The sequence below is a fragment of the Mizuhopecten yessoensis genome, unplaced genomic scaffold (assembly GCF_002113885.1).
Source record: "Mizuhopecten yessoensis strain PY_sf001 unplaced genomic scaffold, ASM211388v2 scaffold4359, whole genome shotgun sequence".
Taxonomy (NCBI): Eukaryota; Metazoa; Mollusca; class Bivalvia; order Pectinida; family Pectinidae; genus Mizuhopecten; species Mizuhopecten yessoensis.
Genome location: NW_018405506.1, coordinates 1,411,741 through 1,434,326, shown reverse-complemented (window position 1 = coordinate 1,434,326; position 22,586 = coordinate 1,411,741). Strand labels below are relative to the sequence as shown.

The 22,586-nt window shown below is 35.9% G+C and overlaps 1 protein-coding gene across 1 annotated transcript; it reads left to right on the top strand.

The window, feature by feature from the left end:
* The first annotated feature begins 350 nt into the window (after nucleotides 1-350).
* On the top strand, nucleotides 351-14,144 carry LOC110448843. The gene is made up of 5 exons (XM_021495312.1): nucleotides 351-377; nucleotides 5,532-5,659; nucleotides 8,890-9,464; nucleotides 9,875-9,913; nucleotides 10,397-14,144. The coding sequence occupies exons 3-5, from the start codon at nucleotides 8,918-8,920 to the stop codon at nucleotides 12,706-12,708; spliced, it is 2,898 nt and encodes a 965-aa protein (XP_021350987.1). The 5' UTR covers nucleotides 351-377; nucleotides 5,532-5,659; nucleotides 8,890-8,917; the 3' UTR covers nucleotides 12,709-14,144.
* The last annotated feature ends 8,442 nt before the right edge of the window (nucleotides 14,145-22,586 follow it).

Below are 22,586 nucleotides of genomic sequence, written 5' to 3'. Positions count from 1 at the left end.
TCGAACAAAGAAAAAACAACGATTTTAAACAGGGTTGGGGAAATTACAAATGACCGACTTTTCGGTTAATGAATATCCTAACCGGTTCCTGGTATTTCAAACGAGTAATCCATCATCAAAATCCTTCTATTAAAACACACTGTAGTTTAACATAATTGCACATAAAACTGTTTACAATTGTTTCATATCACAACCAAACCGGGTAGCATCGGGTCATGACACAAACGAGATATTTCGATGCACAGGTTTGTAGACTTAAGCCCGGATCAACTTCCGCCCCTGATAGGATTTCCCTCACTGATGACCTCGGTTGACGGTACAAATACCGACGAATCTATCTTCCCGGCTCTCTCGGGAGCCCAGGCTGGTGTAGACAGGTAATGTTTTGTTATTGTATAATTTGTTTGGCATACACATGCCGATATTATGGTAAGTTTATGCTCTGAACATACAGATTATTATGTTATAAATTCGTAATTTGTGTTTTTCACATTCAAGCAGATTTTAATATGTATTGAACATTTTACATATTTTCATTCGTTAGCTAATATGGGCTTATATCAGTTAATTCAATACGAGTTTCAAAGAAAACACCTGATTATTAAAGTTCAATGCGGATGTGGTGATATGTAAGGTTTAATATTCATTGCATATATTTAATTATTTTTATTTTGCCAATGATATATGTTCAGTATCAGAGAAGATAATACTTTATATGCTTCTTTACCAGATGTAGTGTAACCGAGCAGGTATCTATCATAGCATTATTTATGTCGACCTTGGTTGGCGGTGTCTAGTACCATTAGGTGTGCTCTGCTGTGCTATTTACATTTTTTTTGTTATTCAGAATACACACATTTCAAACAGTCATATGTTATCGGCTTTAAATCTGGTTCAACAAAGAGATGTCATTTTAAATCTTATGATTATGAAAGGAACCGCTCGTATGATTAATTCATCCGTGTTATTTCGATAAAGGAAATCGACATAACATATAAGGTTTAAGAGAAACAAATAAAAACACCTGCATAATGAATGACAATGCGTTGTAAGTCATTAGTAACGAATCTGTAAACATATGTACAGGTGTTATCAACGAGTCATGTATTGATATGTTATTTCTGTCTTGATAAATGGGCAGATCGGCCTGAAAATATGACAAATATCTTTTTCCGCACTGTGGTTATTACTTCCTTGCCCAAACATCTATTTAAGTAATACGCATCCATTCAACTTTTTTTGTTCGGATCAAGTGCCAATATTGGATCATACTGTCGTTATTACTTATGATATCTATATTATCAGCAAGATATATATAGGTGTTTTAAGTGAGTTAATAAGTATACATGTATATAGGGGATGTTATTATAAATTATATATAGTTGTTATTAATTTGTTATGTTAGGTGGTGTTATTAATAATGGTTGCTAGAAGTGTTGTTACGTATTACCACAATACATGTGTTATTATTGATAACTGATATTAGAGTTGTTGCTGCTCATGTTATATGTAACAGGTCCATTATTCGAAGGTAATCAATACATTTATGAAACACGTTTGTTATTCACCTTAAAAACATGTATCATGAATTTATTGATTGATCAGTCAGCAATAACTAATATAATCATCACTACAAACTTTCTTACAATCTTAAAGCTATTGACATTTCTACCGAACGACTTTAAACAAGTAAGGAATGGACATTACCCACCCTTTTTTAGCGTACGGTCAATCTCGATACCCAGGGGTTTCGCTCTCTTTTGCTCTCGCCACCCCTGGAAAATGTCATAGCAAAATCTAAGTCTCAGTGTGCAACACCCTGTGGATGGTATAAGTAGACTAGTTTGATCCTTTGATGTACATCCAAAGAATCCGTCGGTCGCATAACGGTAACATTGAATGGCTTTGCAGTCGGGTGTCGCTCTTCTGTAATCTCCAAAGGACAGGTATCAGCCGAGCGGGTGGTCAGGTTTTCTTTACCTTAAACCAATCAAATTATTAGCCACGTGCTTTCAATTTGTCATGGAATATTTAAGGGGTGCAGAAAGCGAAAGTTAGCTTTAACCATGGAGTATCAAGAATGCTATACGGTTTTTATACAGTGTTTGTGTTCTTTTCCACCTTCAATATCTTGATCCCAAAACAGTGTAAACAAAAACAAATTTGCTGTTGTTTTTCCGGCTCTTGATAAGTTGTTTTAACCTCCTTTCATAAGTTCATGTATTTGTAATGTTTCAACGCTACAAATTATCAGATAAGTTTGTCTATACACTTTAGAAAACAAATAGACTGCCACTGCAACACAGAGCTGAAAACATGGGACCTTTTTATGTCGAAGCAGTCAGAGATAGGCAATTTGTAATAGAAAGGTCTATGTAAAATATCTTTACCTGGGTTTACATTCGTTTTTCTAGAGACCAGGATGTATTTGTTTTCTCCTTTCTGCCGTTTTAGACCCTGTACTTGGTGGTTTTTTTTTATCTACTTAGAGTTTATTTGCTGATTTTATTTTATATATTTGATGTTTTTATAGGTATGAATTTTACAATTTATGATTGATGAGAGGTTTCAATCTATCTTCGTTTTAATAATTGTAAAGTCATCAGCATCACTTGTTTTTGAATTATGGCATTTAAGCGATAAAGGATTGTTTGAGTAAAGTTTCACTTAAAGGTCTTTTTTCTCAACAGATGATTTTCTTCAATTATTCACATTTCGAATGATGATAACTCTGTAAAATGTATCACAATATGTGATATCAATAAAGAATACTTCTTGTATAAAAAACTAAAATAGAATATGTCATAAAAGTGACAATGGTTATGATACGAACAAAGTAAAAAGGGAAAGATTCATTGACACCTTTTTCTGCGGATCAACCCTAAATTTGTGAAAACAGAACAACGTTTTTGTTGTATAAATATTTGGGAGTTAAATACCTAGCAAGTATCACACTATTTACTTGAATCATTTAAGTGTGAAAGTCCTCATAATTGTATTTTATTTTGCGAATAACTTGTATTTTATACTCTCATGACGAGTAAACAAACGTTAATTGCATTTTTCAGTCTCCGTAACAACTGAAAACTCGTAAAATGCGATTTTTGTATTTTTGTTTTGTATTTTTATTTTGTATTTTTGTTTTGTATTTTTTTGTATTTGTTTTTGTAGTCTGTTTACATGTTCAATGCAACGATGCTGCATCGCTTTTCTCGAATAAAACGTTGGTCATACACGGTATTAAATACAAACATGGAACTCAACTTATCCCGCGTCAACGTCTAATAAAAGCAATTCAGCTTGGCGTTTATTTCAATTCAATGATATTCTTTATATCGATTTATTGTTATTTTTTTGTTTTATGCAAAACATGTAATACACAGGATAATCCTGGAGGGCGCCATATGGGGCATTGACCCCTCAAAAATGAATACAATATTACTAACACCTGCATGTTTTGATTACTTTTTAATATTTAATTTTAAGATACATAACTTTGCAAAAAACGCCTCCATTCTTGACATATATATTCTTAACATCAAATGATTAACCCAAACCTCTATATATTTGATGCAGTGTTGAAAATATTTCCTTCTTAATTAAGTAGTTTTCAGCTAAAAATAGGTTTCACACTCTCGTGAGTGATACGATTACAATGTATAAGTCTAGAAGAATCACGAAGATAGTCAGAACTAGAAAGAAAACTGTTCAGCATTAGTTCTCATTATATACGATAGTCATCCAAAATTTCATTTGATTGCTTCCGTCCGTCAAAGATATATGTGGACAAAGATTCTTAAGTAAGAGATTAAGTACAATAATTTTGCGAAAATCTCCGTTTTATTCCTAATGAACCAAATGCAGTGAATCACGTGTATTAAGGAGTTATTTTGTTTTTTAATAGCCGAAACAATTTGCTTAACATGTAGTCAAATATTAGATAAAATTCATGCCTATGTACAACCAGTGGCCGTTTTCTTTCCGATTTTATTATGTATGATGTAAAAGTGTAATATTTTGTTAGGATCATTATTTAAATGAAGAATATTGTTGGCAAAGTATCACTTCAAGATATAATTTGAATTGAATTCACATCATACAACAACATTAAAATGTTATGCCCTTTATAAAAATGAAAATGAAATTTCATGAGTTATCTGTGACGCAGAAGACGAATGTTTGTCAGGAATGCTGGGAGAACTGTGATAGTGTGGCCTCTCTATATTAACAATCTTGATGTCAATCTGCATGTTTGATAGCAGAACATATTGAAATACGAGATCATAAATTATATCAGAGTGTTTAAGCACAATACCACCGGAAGTTTGGGTTGGATCAATGTCATCTTCCAGGCCTTATCGTTCAAGGTCAGGAACATTCTTTACACTTTAAACTTCTCTTTCTCGCTCAAAATGTTATCATCGACATTAGGTTACAGATCAAGAACCATTCAATTGTTATACCCAGTTAAGGGCACTATCAAACTCTGAAATAAAGTGATAGCTTTTAACTTCAGCGTCCATATAATTTTCAATAAATTCTGTATTTTATCTAATTTATAAAAGCGTTTAGCTGTATAACCGAGGTCTTCCTAAATTCAATGTTCAATGCCAACCCTCTTTATTATCAAACTGTAATGATTTCATTCCACAAGCTTAAAATGTAACTGATTTTAAGGTCATATATCAATGTTCACTGATAATCAAACACCAGTTATTTATACCCAATGTTTTGTTTCATTGTATATAATTATTTTAAAACTTGTTAGCAGTCGCCAATCAGTATCACTGATAACACTGGCGAAGAAATAAGAAACTGACGATAATCTTGCCTCTGTCAGGATTTACTATCAGCATTCCTCTAAGAACTACTGCAAGTTTCCCAAAATCACTTGACAAATAAAATGTAAGACAGCAGGTCTTCGTTCTCCGTAATTTTGTTTTTTATTTTCAGTTTTTTCTCTCCAATAATATTATGTCTAGATGACTCATTTTTGACTGGTTTCATCACCGATATTTTATTGAAAAAATAAAAGATAGCGGGATTTAAGGGTAAAGATCAAGTCAATAAATCCTGAAGATGTAACCCTGATTTGACTAAAAAAACAAACACGTATCAATATAGATACGACACTGAAGGGCAAATCACTAAGCATAAATACAAATAGAATGTTTTCCAATGAGATTATGATAGTGACCATTAGACCATTGACTTCATCCACCTGTATCTCTTGCTAGTGTTGTACATTTTTCCATCGATGTAAGCAGTCAACAATCTGCCATGCTGTATAATTAATTGAATTGCTATCTAAAATCCTTACGAATAAGGAACGAAACGCCAGAATCAAAATATAAGTGCTTTCAATATTAGTACTCATTAAATTATCAAATTACATTGATATCACGCTCTTTTAAAGTGGTCCCTTTTTCTCTGGAAAAAAAGACCAGTTGGTATGTAATTGTGCACCACACGTAATGTCATTTTCTCACAACAATAGTGCATTTCTAGTAATAAAAATCTGATGGTTTCAGGTGGGCTTAGCTATTTTGCCTTTATGGATTCCTAAAGTTTCCATCTTCTGATGGGTAGTTCCGAAGAGTATATGATATTGCTGCAGGTTGTAACACAAACAGGATTATCCTCGTGTCTGTAGATATGTGTAAATATTGCCTTCGTACATCTTTATACATGAATATTCAACTTAGATTAAAAACTAACTTCAAAAATCAACCTTTTCAAGTATAAAGAGCTTTTTCACATCTTCGTCATATAATAAACGTTTGCCAGCTGCCAAAATATGTTCTCTAAAGATACATCAGCCCGGTATTTAAATACTACATAAGGATTCTTTATTAAACACATATACATAACATATATAGGCACATAGGAAATCGTTGGAAACTACATTAAAAGGGCATTCAAAAATTAAGCACAAAATGGATATATGTGGTGTATAATTAAACATTTAGGGTTTACTTCATTACCCTTACGGGATAAGTACTTATTAAGACGAGTCCTTGGTGACATGGTCATTTTAGGAGTTTAACAAAATCCTTAATACCTGTAGGCATGTAGATGTAGTTGTACTTTTAATGATCTTAACTAGTAAAGTGCATTGATAATGTACTTATATGAATACTCAAAATCATAACTTAATTCTTATTTGCGAACATTGAATCGTTCTGTTGGATTCAACATGAATTGAAGTTGAACCAGCCCCCAGCCCCCAGCCCCCGTACATTTCGTTCGCATTTTTGGATTGTTTACAAAGTCATTATATGTTTTAACGGTAAGGGTTGGACTCTTCCCATACAAGCCGAACACAAACGGATTTCGTGTACGATGCGTAATAAGCAGATACAAGGGGTTTCTTCCTCGTCCGTCTGGAAGTCTGGGTACTGTTTAACCTTTGGACATGACTGGTGATTCATTTTACAAACAGTATGTGTTGCTTCATATCATGCAACGATATTATCTGTCGTGTCACGTGGTTCAGGTTGTTTTGTGGACATCGTTATCGGAAAAACATATCTTTAAAGTGAGATATGCTCAAAATTAGTATAACGTTATAAAGTGACACTTCTGTCTAACGTGTTTCAGATAACGCTGAAATGAATTTATTTATAGATATTATAAATCCTATAAGGTTTTTGTTTGTTAAGAATGTGTGAATCTAAAGATAAATGTAAATAACTAAATCGTCCTTATATGCAAATTTGAAAAATGACTTTTAGCACACACGAAGCCGAAATCATCCCTAAACACTGACTGGTTAGGCGGTCGTTTTTTCTCGATTCGAATAAATGGTATACCGGTGAGCTACCATAACAAATAAACAGACCCATCGTATTAACCTTTCCAGCAGCCTGGTGTTTACAGTGTGGTTCTATTTCAAGTGTCGTTATATCAGCTACAGACTTCACTCGTTAATAGTTATTATTTATTGGGTTTGTAATTCAGACTTATCAACGAATATCGTTTTCAGTGTATAAGGAACACATGAAATGTTTACTTATAACTTATAGAGAATATGAACACATCGCTTAGGTATGAGTTTTAATCTTCACATTGATTTACTTACTTTCTGAAATACATAAAACAAAATATTACGAATTAATATTGTCAACACTTATTCATGGTTGTTTGCTAGCGTTTTGTAATAGGATTGACTCACACCTACATTTAAACCCAACGACTAAGCTACGTAACTTATTTTAATAAAGGGAGCGAACTCAAGTTAATCCTCAAAATATATCCTCTCCTAGTCTCTGGTTACTAAGGAGATAATGGCAGCTATGGATAGTTTACAACGTTGTAAAGCCAAAAGTTGTTTAAATGATTTTTTTTTTAACTTTTTTCTTCTGGAAAATATTGTCTTTTTAATGGTTTAATGAAACTGTTGTTTTGAAATTTGGACTGGATGTCTTTTTGGTAAAAAATTAGCAAGGGCCTTAACAACAAAATATATTTAATCATTCATTGACCTCAATAGAGTGTGCTCTAACCACAATCCCATCAGAAACATTATCAACACCCATTATCGTTAAACAACACCAGCAAACCAAAATTGTTTTATTAACAGTGGACGGACGGAAACATATTTTTTCATTAAAGATTTACTGACACAGATACATTTATAGATGTAAACCACTTAAAACAGTTGTCGCGAAATATCAAGACATCAAAACTCCAATGATGCAAAACATGGCAAGAAAACACTGGGATAACACATAGCTGGAAGATGCGCTTGATACAACATTGCAAACTTAAATACTGAATTACCACATAGAATACCCTATACACAGACTCTATACTAATGAAAATTAACGTTTCTGAAACAGAACTATATAATATTTATACAATAAATAGACAAATATGAAATTTAGACATTGTTTTCCTTCACATTTACACATTTAACTCGGTAGGACAAGAGTGGTGTAGTGTCACCGGGTTCCTATTGTCCCTGCAATGATGGAACATTAAATATTAAGCTTGTACTAAGATTGAAACATACTGCAGACCAAATACTTTGTAGAGGTACTATTTACTAATTTACAAACTGTTAAAGAGAAACTTTACATGCAAAACATTACATATCAAATTAATGACTTTTGTGTCTTCTAGTGCTTCGTTAGCTGTAGAGAGGATACTTACTTGGTTCATGTACTAGCTGTTATTTTGTCAAACTTATGACAACTGACGGTTTATTAGCTGTTAATGCAGTATTCACCTGTTTAATAAATGTTCATGTATACCCTTCCTACGGGGGTCGATAAGCCAGGATTTTCATTTACCTTTTATTTGATAATTGTGTATAGCAAAGATTTTGATGTTAATGCAGTATTATACATTTATGTTTAAGTTATGTTTTATCCTCGAGACATATTAAAAAAATATATAATAAGATTTCAAAATTTATCGCAAAAAACATTTCATTAAATTAGACGCCTACTATAATAGAAGTGATATAATCGTCGTTACATGCGATTCTTTCCTTTTGCAGTCTTTTCTATCGTATTTACCGGAAACATTCCCAACTGTCTAATATACAAGAGATTTCTTAAACATTCCATTGTTCTACACAAGAATTTACTTACAAACGGGTGAAAAAAATGTAACTGGTTTACAATTCGAAAGATAACTTCTTATCATCATTAAAGATTGTTATTAAACGGTACTTGAAAAGCTAAAGGCAAACATACATTTTGAAGTAATATTAGTATGTAATTTTATTCCATACGGATAAGAAAACCTTGTTTTAGATATTATACTTTATCATATTATTAAAGCAATTATTATTTTCTGCTTGGGTATGAAAATAATGTTATTCCTGAGTATAGACATCATGGTATGCTACATTACCTTATTACTTGTACTTTCTCATTGCAGAATACAGGAATCCATCTGTGTTCTAGGCATGGCAGTGGCTCCCGTTTCCGCAGGAAGTGCCACAAGAGAATCAAATAACTTCATCCGGCTTTGCAAGTTACTTCTAGACATTGGTACAAAGGTCCTTCAGAATAAATTTGACATATTGGTTCCCCCTAGTCAACTGTCAGACTTCGTATCGAGTAATAAATCAATACTGAAGAAGAAGCCAAGTATTGGAGGACATGGTAGAGCCAAACTCTTCCCGACAGATGCTAAGCCATGCTCAAACGTATTCGACATTTCCTTGATTTACGTTCTGTTTAGGGAGACCCGATTTACTGATGATGATGGTAGCAGTAGACCTTTAATCAGACCACCCCAGCTGGGTTGGGGTATCAAACCAGATTCCTCAGACTCTAGCGACGCAGCCAATATCGAGCGGTTACGTCTCGCTCGCAACGACCTGTACGGTCATAAACTGAAAGCCGCAATCAGCGATGAAGAATTCGAGGAAACGTGGGCGGAGCTTTACACAGCTGTTATAAGTATAGGGGGAGATAAATACAAGCAGGAAGTGGACAACATTTTAAATCGTAAGTTATATACTACCAAACGGGTACTGAAAGATTTTAGGAAATCATCTTGTTTATATTTACAGTTTTGGTCATATGGATTAGTATTTATGAGTGTGTTTTCATGTATCATATTTCATTACGCCATTACGAAAGACTAAACAAAAACTCAAGTAAAATATCTTTTCAGTGTCATTAATGCTATATAACGAGAAACAAAACAAGATCCTAATCCAATCATTACACAATGATCAGGAGTTTTATGTTTCCTCTCTCTTTCGTTCCTAGCAACCAAAGAACATTATTTAGAAACGTTGACTTCCTTGTTTACGAGGGAATGTTGTATTTGATATATTTAAAAGGATGTTTACACTAGATAACAAATCCTATTTTATGTTGTATTTCACTATGTGTTCCTTATTACATTACAGACACCTTACCTGCTGTGATAAGCCTGCCAATTAACACAAGTAAGTTTATATTTATATATATAGCTATACATTTTTAAACGTGGAGAAACCGGACTGTTGAAAATGATCTGTAGAGAGTTTTTGCCTTTTTTTGGGTTTTAAATAGAATATGTATAGCTATCATGGATAAGTAAAGACATATGAAGAGACGTCAACGATTTATCCACTTAACTGTTGATCAAGTGTCTTTTCAACGTAACCTCCGATCACAATTTTGTTTTTTAAATGATATTTCTTTAGTTTGTTTCTGGTATAGAAATATATCATACATAGTAAGAATAAGAAAAGAAACCAAAAATAATACAGTTTTGTGATATATACTAAAACTTACTGCAAATGCCGCAGATTGTGATTTTCTTTTTGACATTGGATGTGACAATGAGTCAGTATTATGAAGGGTTAGATTCTGCAATCACAACTTCAGTGGAGGTAAATGTGAGAACCAAATAATTGATTTTTTTAAGATAAACCGTTTCGTTACAGCGCTGATGCAGGTGCTCATAGAAAAGAGAGGCGCGGAAGACAAGAAGTTCGTGGAGACTCGTGCCTATCGTCGGATACAGGAAGAGGTAGACCGTGATGGGGCCGTTCTGATTGTTGGTAACTCGGGCGAGGGAAAGACGTCCTGTGCATGGCACCTCATTCTGCGTCGTCTCGTAGCCGGCGACAACCTTGTCATAATCGACTCGGCGGATGAATGGCGTAAAAAATGGGATGCTAGCAAAAAGCAAACGATATTCGTAGACAATTGCGTTGGTGAGTCGTGTGCCATTCCTGAACGTGCCGAAGCTTGGCAGCGTCTGCAGGAGGACTTACGGGGATGTATCAACCACAAATATACAACTGTCATAGCAACAGTCCGCAGGTACATCTACAGAGATCTGAAAGCAACAGTCAATCGCTTTCATCTTTTTGGGAAGCCGATTGATATTTCTTCTTCTGATTTGCGTCTCTCATCATCTGAAAAGCTACAGATGATTAGGAGTCATCTCAGGGACAAAGACATTGTCCTGAATGCAAAGACGATCGAAATGCTAACATCATGCGATACCCCATGCTTCCCATTATCCTGTAGACTTTTTGCGTCTGACGAAATGTTTCGAGCAAAAGGTGAAAGTTTTTTTCTTCATCCCGTTTCACAGTTACGTGAAGAACTTGTTCAGCTTTCAAGGAGAGACAGTGTTGCGTTTTCAGCATTGATCCTACTGCTTGTTTGTGATGGACACTTACTGTTTGATAATCTGACGCCAAGCGAACCCACGCAAAATAAACCCCCCAATGGATGGCTCGAAAGGCTGCGCTATATTTGTTGTGGGGCCTCACCGAATGTCAACTGGGTTGCAGAGAAACTAGAATCAATAAAAAAGGCACGTAAACTGCCCAACCTCACATTGTTTGATATTCATCGTGCCATTGAAAGGCTGCGCGATTCACATGTGACAGTTAATGATACTGCATACAAATTCGTGCATGCCTCTCTTCTGGAAGCGGTAGGCGTTGTGCTGGCAAACGAGGATGCCATGTTTGTATTGCAGCACTGCAGCGCTCACTTTATCCAGCAACACGTGCGGCTTCAGTCTTTCCCTGACGTCGCGGAAGACACGTTGGTACGGTTGCCAGAGATCTACTACAAGGAACTGGCCAAGCGTTTTACGGATGATGTCATGAACGGAGACATTGACGATGTTTTCCAAAACCCCTCTATCGATGATCTGTCCTTCTCTATCCGGTGGTGTATGTACATTTCAAATATGGAGCGCACAAAACAGCTGAGGTTTTACCGAAGCGTGGATAAGAAGGGATACTCGTTGTTTTACTGGGTTGGCCGAACTGGAAACCTGTCCCTGCTGCGACAGTTTTTGCATAATGAGGAGCCGACATCAGATTGTTTGCACGGTGCATGCTTCAGTGCAAACGCCGAGGCAGTTATGTTTGTGCTTAGTAAAGGTGTAAGTGCACACTGCGTCGATGCAGGCGGCAGGACGCCACTAATCATCGCTTGTAAAGCAGGCAATTATGGCACCGTGAAATTACTTCTTGACTACGGAGCCGACGTTAACCAGGAACAAGAGTCCTTTGGAACACCTCTGCATTATGCGTGTTGGAACGGGGATTTACAGTTGCTCCGTGTGTTGTTGGAAAACGGCGCGAAATCGAACGTGGTCACTTGTGGTGGATGGCCTGCCATTTACTTCGGTGGCGGAGAAGAAAACGCCAAGGTTGTCCAAATGCTCTTGAAACGACAAAACTCAATCAATGTCACTGCACACACAGGATGGTCTCCCTTACATTTGGCTTCCGGTAAAGGGGATTTGGACATTGTTCTTTCCCTGATAGAGAGCGGTGCCGATATCAATATAGCGACCACAAAGGGTTGGAGCCCATTGTATTGTGCCACACAAAAAGGCCGCCATAATGTTGCAAGCATGCTGTTACAAAATGGCGCGGACTACGACCAGACGGACTATTTCGGCTTATCATGTCTCCACAGGGTATGTTATGACGGATATAACTTGGTGGCAAAGGTTCTCATACAAGGTGGCGCAGACGTCAACATCAGGTCAAAGGTTGGCTACACTCCACTCCATTGCGCATGCGATTCAGGTCATGTTGCGCTCGTAAAACTTCTGCTACAAAACGGAGCAGATGTACACGCCGAGGGACTCAATAAGAAAACTCCAGCCAATGTAGCACAGATGAAGCAGAGAAAAGAAATCCTAGAGCTCCTGGCAGACAGCTCAGCTCGCGCGAAAAATAAAGGCATTTGTGATAAGACCTGTAACGGTCATGCATAACACTGCTTTACCCGCTGAATATGACTACAACACAATGAATTGACTAGAAACTAACGTGGTTTGATTGACTTTTTTTTCATAACCTAATTTCCATACATACATAAAATTTGATATTTGTTGTACTCAGATAGTCCTTTACAAAGACAATACATTGTTAAATTAATTGCCGCACGTTGATAATATTTAGAAGTTATCGTGGTTTTTTTTGTGGGGAAAGGAACACTTATGTGCTTTGTATGAATAAAATCCATTAGTGTTTGATTCATGTTGTTGCAACAGTACTGAATTCGAGTGATACGTCAAAGGACAACTCTGACATTTCGGAGACACTTTGTTAACAGGCAATGTTGATCATTCTCTCACACCTCGACAGAGGAACTAGCTGTTTAATATATGGAGTTCGCATAGCTTTTCATTTTCAATGTCGTATGTCAAGTTTGAATGTTGCTCCTCCTATCCATATGGCCAGGAAAACAATTTGTCAAACAACTCACTAGATTAAAACAAACATTGATCAGTCTACACTCAAATTGACTTCTAACAGTTGAGGGTTCTTTTCATTATACTTGGTTGATAATTTCAATCTGTTTTAGTATCCGTTTGTGTAGGAAAGGATGAGCTCAAATGTTAATGAAAATAATCGATATGAACATGGGATGTGCATTGTGACGTCAGTGGACATGTGTTCACAACATCTGATCAAGGTATGTTGTTCAGTGATATATATAATTTATTCTACCGCGTTTGCGATGTATCCATACTTCTCATTGGTTAATAACCATATATGTTTACGACCTTGTACCATGTGTGAGCATGTAATATTTTCCAGCAGACCATGCGCGTGAAACTCTCTTCCAAAAAGGTTCACAAGCCAGCCGTGGGACTCTGTTTCTTTTGTCGAATGATGGTACACGAATTTGTTTTTGTATGTACATTGTATTTGAAGATTTGCTAACGAAAAGGTTTCTATTTACCTCTAGATCTGCTTAAATCTGTCAAGATCACAATCAAATTGTTCCGCCGAGCTTAGCCTGAAGATGACTTGACATAGCGTTTGTATGTCTAGAAAGTGTTGATTTCTAGCATATTTTCTAAAGCATGACGTCAGTGTTTATTGTTTATTTAACCGAAGGGGGACTTAACATGATTTGTTTTGGGAATTTCATACCAAAATGGCAAAATTGTTCTTTCATCGAGGCGAGATGCACAAAGTTGTTGACTTTCACCAGTTATTATATTTGAACATACAGAAAGTTGTGAACAGCGAATTGAGTAACACTTGTCCATTTGCATGGAGAAAAAACAACCACATGTTCCGATATGCTTTTTTATACTATCTGTTGCTTTGGAGGCAGATACCATGTGTCATACATTAATAATTATGAGGATGTATGTATTATAATTACAGACTATTAGAACCCCATCCCCCTTCTCTCTCTCTGTCTCTCTCTTATAATTTCAATATATAAATTAAAGCATTTAAAAATGAAATAGTGTATATATGTATATTAATTAAGTCTGCCATCTTGTACTATTGTAAATATATGCTTGTAATTTGCTGGGAAAGGGCTTAATATAAGTTTGATAACTTGTGCCCAATCCATTTGCTTGGCAATACAATATGTTTAAACTGAAACCAGTTATTAGGTGTTCAGAGTAATTTTACGCGTCTAAGAGGTTTAGATCAACCTTCGGTATACATGCCACCTCTAGGAACGATGATTAAAGATAGGTACAATTATTTGTACCTATACCCAATCGAATTGTACCTATCTCAAATTAAATTGAACCTAACTTCAATTGAATTAAACCTATCTTCAATTGAATTAAAACTATGTTCAAATAAAACATATCTTCAATTGAATTGAACCTATCTCCAATTGAAGTGAACCTTTCTTTAATTGAATTGGACATATCTTCAATTGAATTGAACCTTTCTTCAATTAATTGAATAAATGTTAATTCGGCGTTCCATATCTCCAATTGAATTGAACCCATCTTTAATTAAATTGAATTTATCTTCAATTGAATTGCACCTATCACCAATTGAATTGTACCTTTCTTCAATTATTTAAAGATAGGTACAATTATTTGATTATATGTGTTCATTTGACGTTTTACATTATCACCCCAATGATAGTGTATAGAATCTTTTTGGTCGGAATATTTATCTAAACTCCTTAAACGTGTAAAATAACTCTGAAAACCCAAGCGTAATCCAAATATAGTTGTTGCAAACTCGTTGGTCCCTGTGCATGTAAAATGTGTAGTGCAGTTAGAGTTATCTCCCTTTAAACCGGTAAAACAACAAGCTGTCCCCTTCAAATTTAAGGATGCTATCTCCATGGGTTAATCACATTAAAGGACAGAGCGGGTAAATCATTTTAGGTATGGAACATATATGATGACCTGACGTGATCACATTCGATATTGAACAGACGGGTTGTGTTACCATAACTGTACACAACGCCGAAACAGTTCCTGAGTTGATGTTAAAATTATGTTTCCCAAGCTTGAAAATTAATAAGTTTGTGAATATAAAACAAAGATTTATCTTATCATATGACGGTCTTAAAAACCAACATATACCTTGTATATTTATTTTACAAGAACGAGATTGTATACTTTATTACCTGACCGTATAAAGACCAGTAAAACAATCTGGCCATGCTATTTCTAAAGGTCAGTTTCATTTAATTGAAATAAAGAATTCCATAAGACATATATCACCTTAGAAATGTTCCTTTTTCATTAAAGATTAACATATTCAACATATCATTTAAGTGCCTTCGGCAAAAGTTTTGTTAAGCGCAGGAAAATGGTTTGTACCACAGGGAAATTGGGGGTAAGAATAGCAGGAGAACAACCGATCTGTATCCGAAGGAAAAGTTAATAGAGAGCGAGCAATAGCCTATAGGGTTGTCTGTGATACGGGTTGTTTTATATAAGGATTTCCGCTCGCTGTGCATTTAGGCGATATCTCAGCCCGATTTCAATCTGCATGACACGGGTGATAATGTCATACACGCGCCATTTCTACCTTGAACGCGATTTACATGTATACGACACACATGCGGCAACATTCGTTCTACAGGTACATGTCCTTACGATACAACATGCGGTTTACAGGATATACACGTCTACCCTGAATAATGCTTACTTAACACTATTGACAGTGTGTTTTTACACCTTGATATATACGGTATGAAAATAATGATACTTAACATCAGTAGACTACCGTCACTGTACCCAAAACGGGGAAACACTTGTGGGAAAACGGCCCAAGAAACTGTCATTCAATGCAAGGAAGTACTTTTATGTAAACGGTTTTCATTTGTTAATGCTTTATTGACAATTGTTACATATAAGCTTAATTGGCTGCTGATTATTTAAACAATAAGTGGTTGTCTGGATGTAATTATTGTTGATATAATTACAAGTGGCCTCCCGCAAATCTAGCGGGTTTTATGGGATTTGCCAGCGGCCACTTGTAATTATATCAACAATAATTACATCCAAACAACCAGGTATTTTTTATATTTACATATTTTTCTTTTTTAAGACATATTCCTACAAAAACCATTTGCCCTGCCTCAAAATACATTTCAGGCGGCCATTTTGTTTGTTTACATATTCCTACACCTGAAACAGGCAGTTGTAATTATAGTCGAGCAGTTGTAATTATAGCCTATATAATTACACTTGCCCTCTAACACTGTTGTAATGGGACGGCGCAGGGGCAAATGTAAATATAATAACATGGACAATGTAAAGATAAGAATAATGACCAAAACAAAACTTTGCCGATTTACGTGCCGTGCGACGCCATTTATTTGGATATCATTTTCAAAAGTCTGTTTTATCAAAAGTAATGCTTTGAGGGTACAGTTACGCCGGTTCAAGGGCCTGCGTAATCCTGATAGTATTTCGCATTCCATTAACAGAACCACGCGCCCGAAATATCAACTTATAATAGAAATGAAAAGTTGAGAGTATCTACTTCAGAAAAATGAATAAACATTTTTGGAACTGGTAGCATGTTATAAAGGACATTGATATTTGTCTAAAAAGTGTCCCGATTTGGGTTAGTCTCGCGCCAAATATATAATTTTCTGATCTTTTGAATATTATACATTTTTTAAAACGGAAAAAAATATTAACGAGTAAATCACTTAAAGTAGCGAAAATGCATGGAATATATATAAAACCAATTGATTATGAATTTTTGAACGGTTGATATATTCGGTATTATTAATATAAAACTACAAATATAGCCATATTCACTATATCTATGAAAGTGACGGGGTTTCCCAGACTTAAAAAAAATACTTTCAATACTTTCCCATCCGAGGACCAACTTTTGAGTAAACATTTTGATTCCGTGGTGTAATATCCTAAAACAAATCGTATGACGGAAAAGTGGTCCTCCTTTGGGAAAGTGCTCAAAATAATGAAAAATAGGGTTGATCAATTTTTCTCAAAACTACGACAGATGTTTCTTGGGTTTACACAGTTTATATTTCAATATTCGTCTATATTCTATATGTCCTATGTAGCCTAATGTGTAACGCAGTTAGCTTAGGACCAGAAGGAGAAATCGCTGTAGGTTCGAAACCACGCACATATTTTTTTAATTTAATATTTAGGCATGTGATCATCTTCCTCAATTAAGGGATAAGTATTTTTCAAATCAATAAAACACTTTATTGATATCTAAATAACATACATATTGGTTTATCTTCTATGGAATCATGTTAACAAATCCCTGTACGCGTGTACAGTACAGCTACGCTTTGTGGGTACATGTAAGACATCATTTAAATGATATTTATGAATTGTTTTACCCAGTATTTTAATCCATTATTTAAACACAAACAAATGATGCCGAAATAAAAAAAAAATATAGGATTGTTTCGTCAGAATAAAAAAAGGCAAAGCAAAAAAACCCTGTTATTATCGCAAAGATATTACCAAACACGCGGGAAAATTCATCGTCGAGGACAGTCTCATTCGTTTTAAAAGCAGGACTGAAGACTGCAGCACAAAGTAAGGAGCGCAATACACGTGTAAGATATGCTTTTCGAAAATTATATGTAATTTTACCATTCTAAGGTGCAGGACGAACAAAATCAAGATGTGTGTTTTTTTAAGAAAGCGGGTAACGGTATGACTTTGGCAGTAGTATTGAAAATTAAATCCTTTCAAACTTGTTGGTATTGATTGTACGATCTAGTGTTTAAGCAAAATAAACATTTTGTTGAGTCTTTATCGTGAAACGCATGTGTTAATAGCCATGACCATAAATTCGTCCGTTTAAAATAATCTATTCTTAGACATGGGATTCCGATAGAGCTACCTGTATACAAATACCTGAGGACGCGTCGTAACAGTGCACGGCTGGACGCGCGCACTAGCGGGTTATAACTTTGGGGAAATAGGCATAGCAACCCGCCATAGCTCTTTAAATATTTTCAGCAAATTTTACCACTATTGAAATAAAACTATTATAATTATTTTATGATGCAAATTTTCGTTTCAAAATCATAACCATTTGCGTAAGTAAGATTCCTGAAAAGGACTATAAATGCATAAAGTGTGCATCTAATTCCTGATCCATTTTCACAATTTTCCGTGTTAACATGTTATCATGAATCTTCAGAGCTGATGATTTGTCAAATTATAAAATGAAAATGAATCCGATTATCTTATTAATTCGACTAATTTTAACAGTTTTTTTTTGTTTATTTATATTTTTTTCAACAATAAAAAACACAATAAATATGGAACCAAGTTTTTTATATTCATGGTTTTCTACGTTTGGCCCTTTTAAAAAAAAGATATAACACTATTTGAAAGCTGTAATCCAATTTCCAAAGAGTAATGGTTTAATTAAGGCCCTTCATTTAAAATGTTTCTTTTCACCAAATCTCGTCTAATTCATCCAGCAGTTTGTCTATATCGGACGACAGATTATCAATAATCTGCACTCTACGACCTTTTCTGCTCTCATCGCTTGTAGCTGTATATTTATTTGTATCTTGATTCTCCATATGCTTGTCTACCTCTTGTACATTGCTATGATTGATGGTAGCCATGTTTTTGTCTGTATCCGGAATATTCACCTTACTTCCCGTCGCATTGCTATGGCTGACGGTGGCCGTGGTTTTATCTTTGTCCACGATGACGTGACTGACGGAGGCAGTGGTTTTATCTTTGTCGACGTGTATGATGCCGCGACTGATGGTAGCCATGTTTTTGTCTTTGTCCACGGTGCTATAACTGATGGTGGCGATATTTTTGTTTTTGGCTACGGCATGCAGATCACTCTCCTTCACATTGCCTTGTCTACAGGTAAAAACAGGCGTGCTTCTATTCGTGTCTTTATCAATTATATAAACGTTCCTCCTATTGCAAACCAAATCTGGCGACTTCATTTTGAAAGGTTTCTTTATATCATCCGCAGTCAAGTTCTCGAGGGTTTGTCGTGGCGGCTTCGGCGTCGTGACATGTCTTTCTGGATGACGAAGGTCGCGGTGACCTGTGTTTTGTGGTTGCTGTATGGACAGTCTTTTGTACAGGAATGGGAATCGATATGCCATTTCGGCCTCGTATTCGTCATCTGAGGTTGTCGCGGCATTGTCAACAGGGCGATCGACAATGGTATTCATGTCAAGCGCGTGTTCTACATTGAAGTTCAGCGGAGAACGCGAGTTACTGAAGCCCCAGAATTCGGAATCAGTGGGACTCACTGAAGTCTCCCTGAGTCCTTCACTTCTTTGGAGTGGATTCTGCGACCGAGGACTATGAGTAGAAGCACTTTTAGACTTGCCTGATTTCTTGTAAATGTCCGAGGATTCATTAGCCGCGGTCTTTTTATCTTTACGCTTCTTTTTCTTTTCATGTTTCTTTACATTATTCACATCGAGTGGATCGAGAGAAGGCTTCTTGTTGACAGAAAATTTAAAAGGGAAATCCACAGATTCGCTTGTGCCCTTTACCGTTCTGATGCCGTTGACTACGTTGCCATCTAAATCTGTATTTGTACTGGAAATTAGCTCGCTACTGAGCAAAACCTCACAGCAGCCCATGTTTTTCTCGTACTTTTGTGTTTTTTCTTCCTTTTCGTTACGTGACATTTTCCACCACTTCCGTCTGGACTTTTGCCTTGATTTCGGTTCTTCTTCTTTTTTTTCATTTTGTTGAGAGATTGTTTGTCTCTGAGATTCTGACAAAGGACCTTCAATTGTGCCGTCCATGCTGGAGCTCTTCTTGTTTGCATAAAATTAAATCTGATGGAGGTCCACACCGCTCTCTTTTATGTGGACCGCCATCAAATCTCATCTAGGTTGATGACATCGACACGGCAGTTTTGAGTAAGTTGTTTGATTCTATGACGTCATATATTTGTGACGTACAAATGTATTTTGTGCGAAACAAGCCATTAGATTACGCGCAATAATTCAATACGAGGCTAGGATAGTCAGTGGGCATTTTTAAGCTTTTAAAACAATATGAAGTTTTTAATAATGTGTAGCGATTATCAATCATATGTTGTGTAAGAAAGAAGATTGAAAAAACTGGTTTCTGCTTTTAAATGAAATAAAGTTTTCTTCACGCAGATATTTGTTGTAAATATATATATATATAATAAATATACAGCATCTGATATAGCGCCCTATCTAGCTAACATAAGCCACTCTAAGGCGCTTTACAGTAACTAGATATACAATTAATACAATTAGCATATACATTAATCAATTCAATTTTGAGGAATTTGCAAGAGCTGCCTTATCAGGCGCTAACTACTAGTCCTATGCCACCTGGCTAATATCTTCCAATGTGTGTATGCATTTACATTTACGGCGATATTGCAAAGGGCCGTCGAACAGCATCAACTTGCAGGTAGACTTGTGTGGCGTGGCTTCCACATAAGTTCGTTGTACGTTGTGCATGTTATATAAGGTGTCTATTTTACACACATAATGAACAGTTCTATCGGTTCACACGTCGGAATCCTTTGTATGGTAAAATGTTGGGAAAATATGCGGTTCGATCGGGCCTGAAAACAAAATCGATCTTACCGGAAGCCACGTCACACCAATATCCCTGCATGTGTGCTGGAAATGTACTGTGCTCTGTTTGTAGTGGGACCGTGCTCCCAACGGCATCATTTATACTGCCACCTCACTTGAATGTTACAGCACAGATACCGCAGCATCCACGTCAGACCTGAGTTGTTGAAGTTGTGTGGACAGGAGAAAAACACTTTCTCTGAATATCTGTGCGTACGAGATCGAACCCGGCCGCCTAAATGGAAGGGCGGAGTGTTTACCACTCTATGTATACTTTTTAATCTCTCGCCCAATGATGTATCAAACGTAGATTATTTCAGTCATCAGAATTGCAATGGTAAATAATGAACTGGCCAACATGACTTCATACTGTATCATCTGAATTTGAAGAATAGTCTGGTTCTGTATTGTAATTGCTGGCGGTCAAGACTTACGTCAATCTTAAAACTAGTGCAGGACCATACCAAAAGCCTTAAGATAAGCATAGGGTTCGAACGTAAGCAAACGCCGAAGTTAACCAGACTAGTGGGATGATTAGCGTATGGCTCGACCGTAAGCCTTAAAATTAGCTTATGGCTCGACCGAAAGCATTAAGATTAACGTAAGACTCGACCAAAATCCTTAAGATTAGCGCATGACTCGACCGAAAGCTTTAAGATCAGCGTAGGGCTCGACTGGAAGCCTTTAGATTAGCGTATGACTCGACCGAAAGCCTTAAGATTAAAGTAGGGCTCGACTGAATCCTTAAGATTATCGTATGACTCGGCCCAAAGCCTTAAGATTAGCGTATGGCTTGACTGAAGGCCTTATGATTAGACTGAAAAGAACAGCAGCTGTGAACAAACTACCTTTTCGAAGACGCTTTCGCTTTCGAAATCGTCCACTGCCTAACGGTAACTGTAAAACTTCGGGTCATCCATTGTTTAAACGTACACACGTTACCTATATACTACCTTATTTAGTTTTCCCCGGAGTTTTGTTAATATTTTGTAATATTCATGGTACTGTTACTTCAACACCACAGAAATATAATAAGCAACACAATTGCCGTAAAGGCTTTAATTGTATTTACATGTTGGTTTTGCAGTAAAACAAGTTTGAATTATGTTATTTTAGGTGTTTTTTTAATTAGCGAATTATAAAGGAATATATGCAATATGAACCACGTTACTCTAATCCCCGTCGGATAGAAAAACTAGGCCATGCATTACAAAAGGGGGATGACTCCGCATCCTGCAAAGCAAATGCTGTGGTTCTTCCTCTGTGTCCGCTAATAATGAGTACAAATTATTTTGATTTAACTAGTTTACTGTATAGAATTATGCTCCGGATATAAAAGCGTGACGGACGCAAGGACTAACCGATGGAGGAAGCGGCGACATTATGATAAATCCGTGTAGAAAGTCGAATCATGGCTACATATTTCTAGTCATGTCCTTGGAGTGACTCTAACACTGACAAATGTGCAAAAGATAGCACAATTAGTGCATGCCCGCAGTACAACATAAATAACAAGGCTGCTGTTTCTGAGCAAGAGTTACCTAATGTTATATTAACAAAAAATATGTACAAAGAGCATACTAAATGTGTAGTAACAAAACGATCTTTAATACTGCTTAAATAATTATGATCTAATATACGAGACAAAACATAAACACAATTATCACACTCTTTCCAAATACACGAAGATCACCGTAAATCCTACTAAATGGCATTTGTTGTAATATACAACTCAATTTATGATAGGGTGAACATTTACGACCGTTATATCATTGGATTAAGTGTTTTTTCGTAACTTGCGTTTCA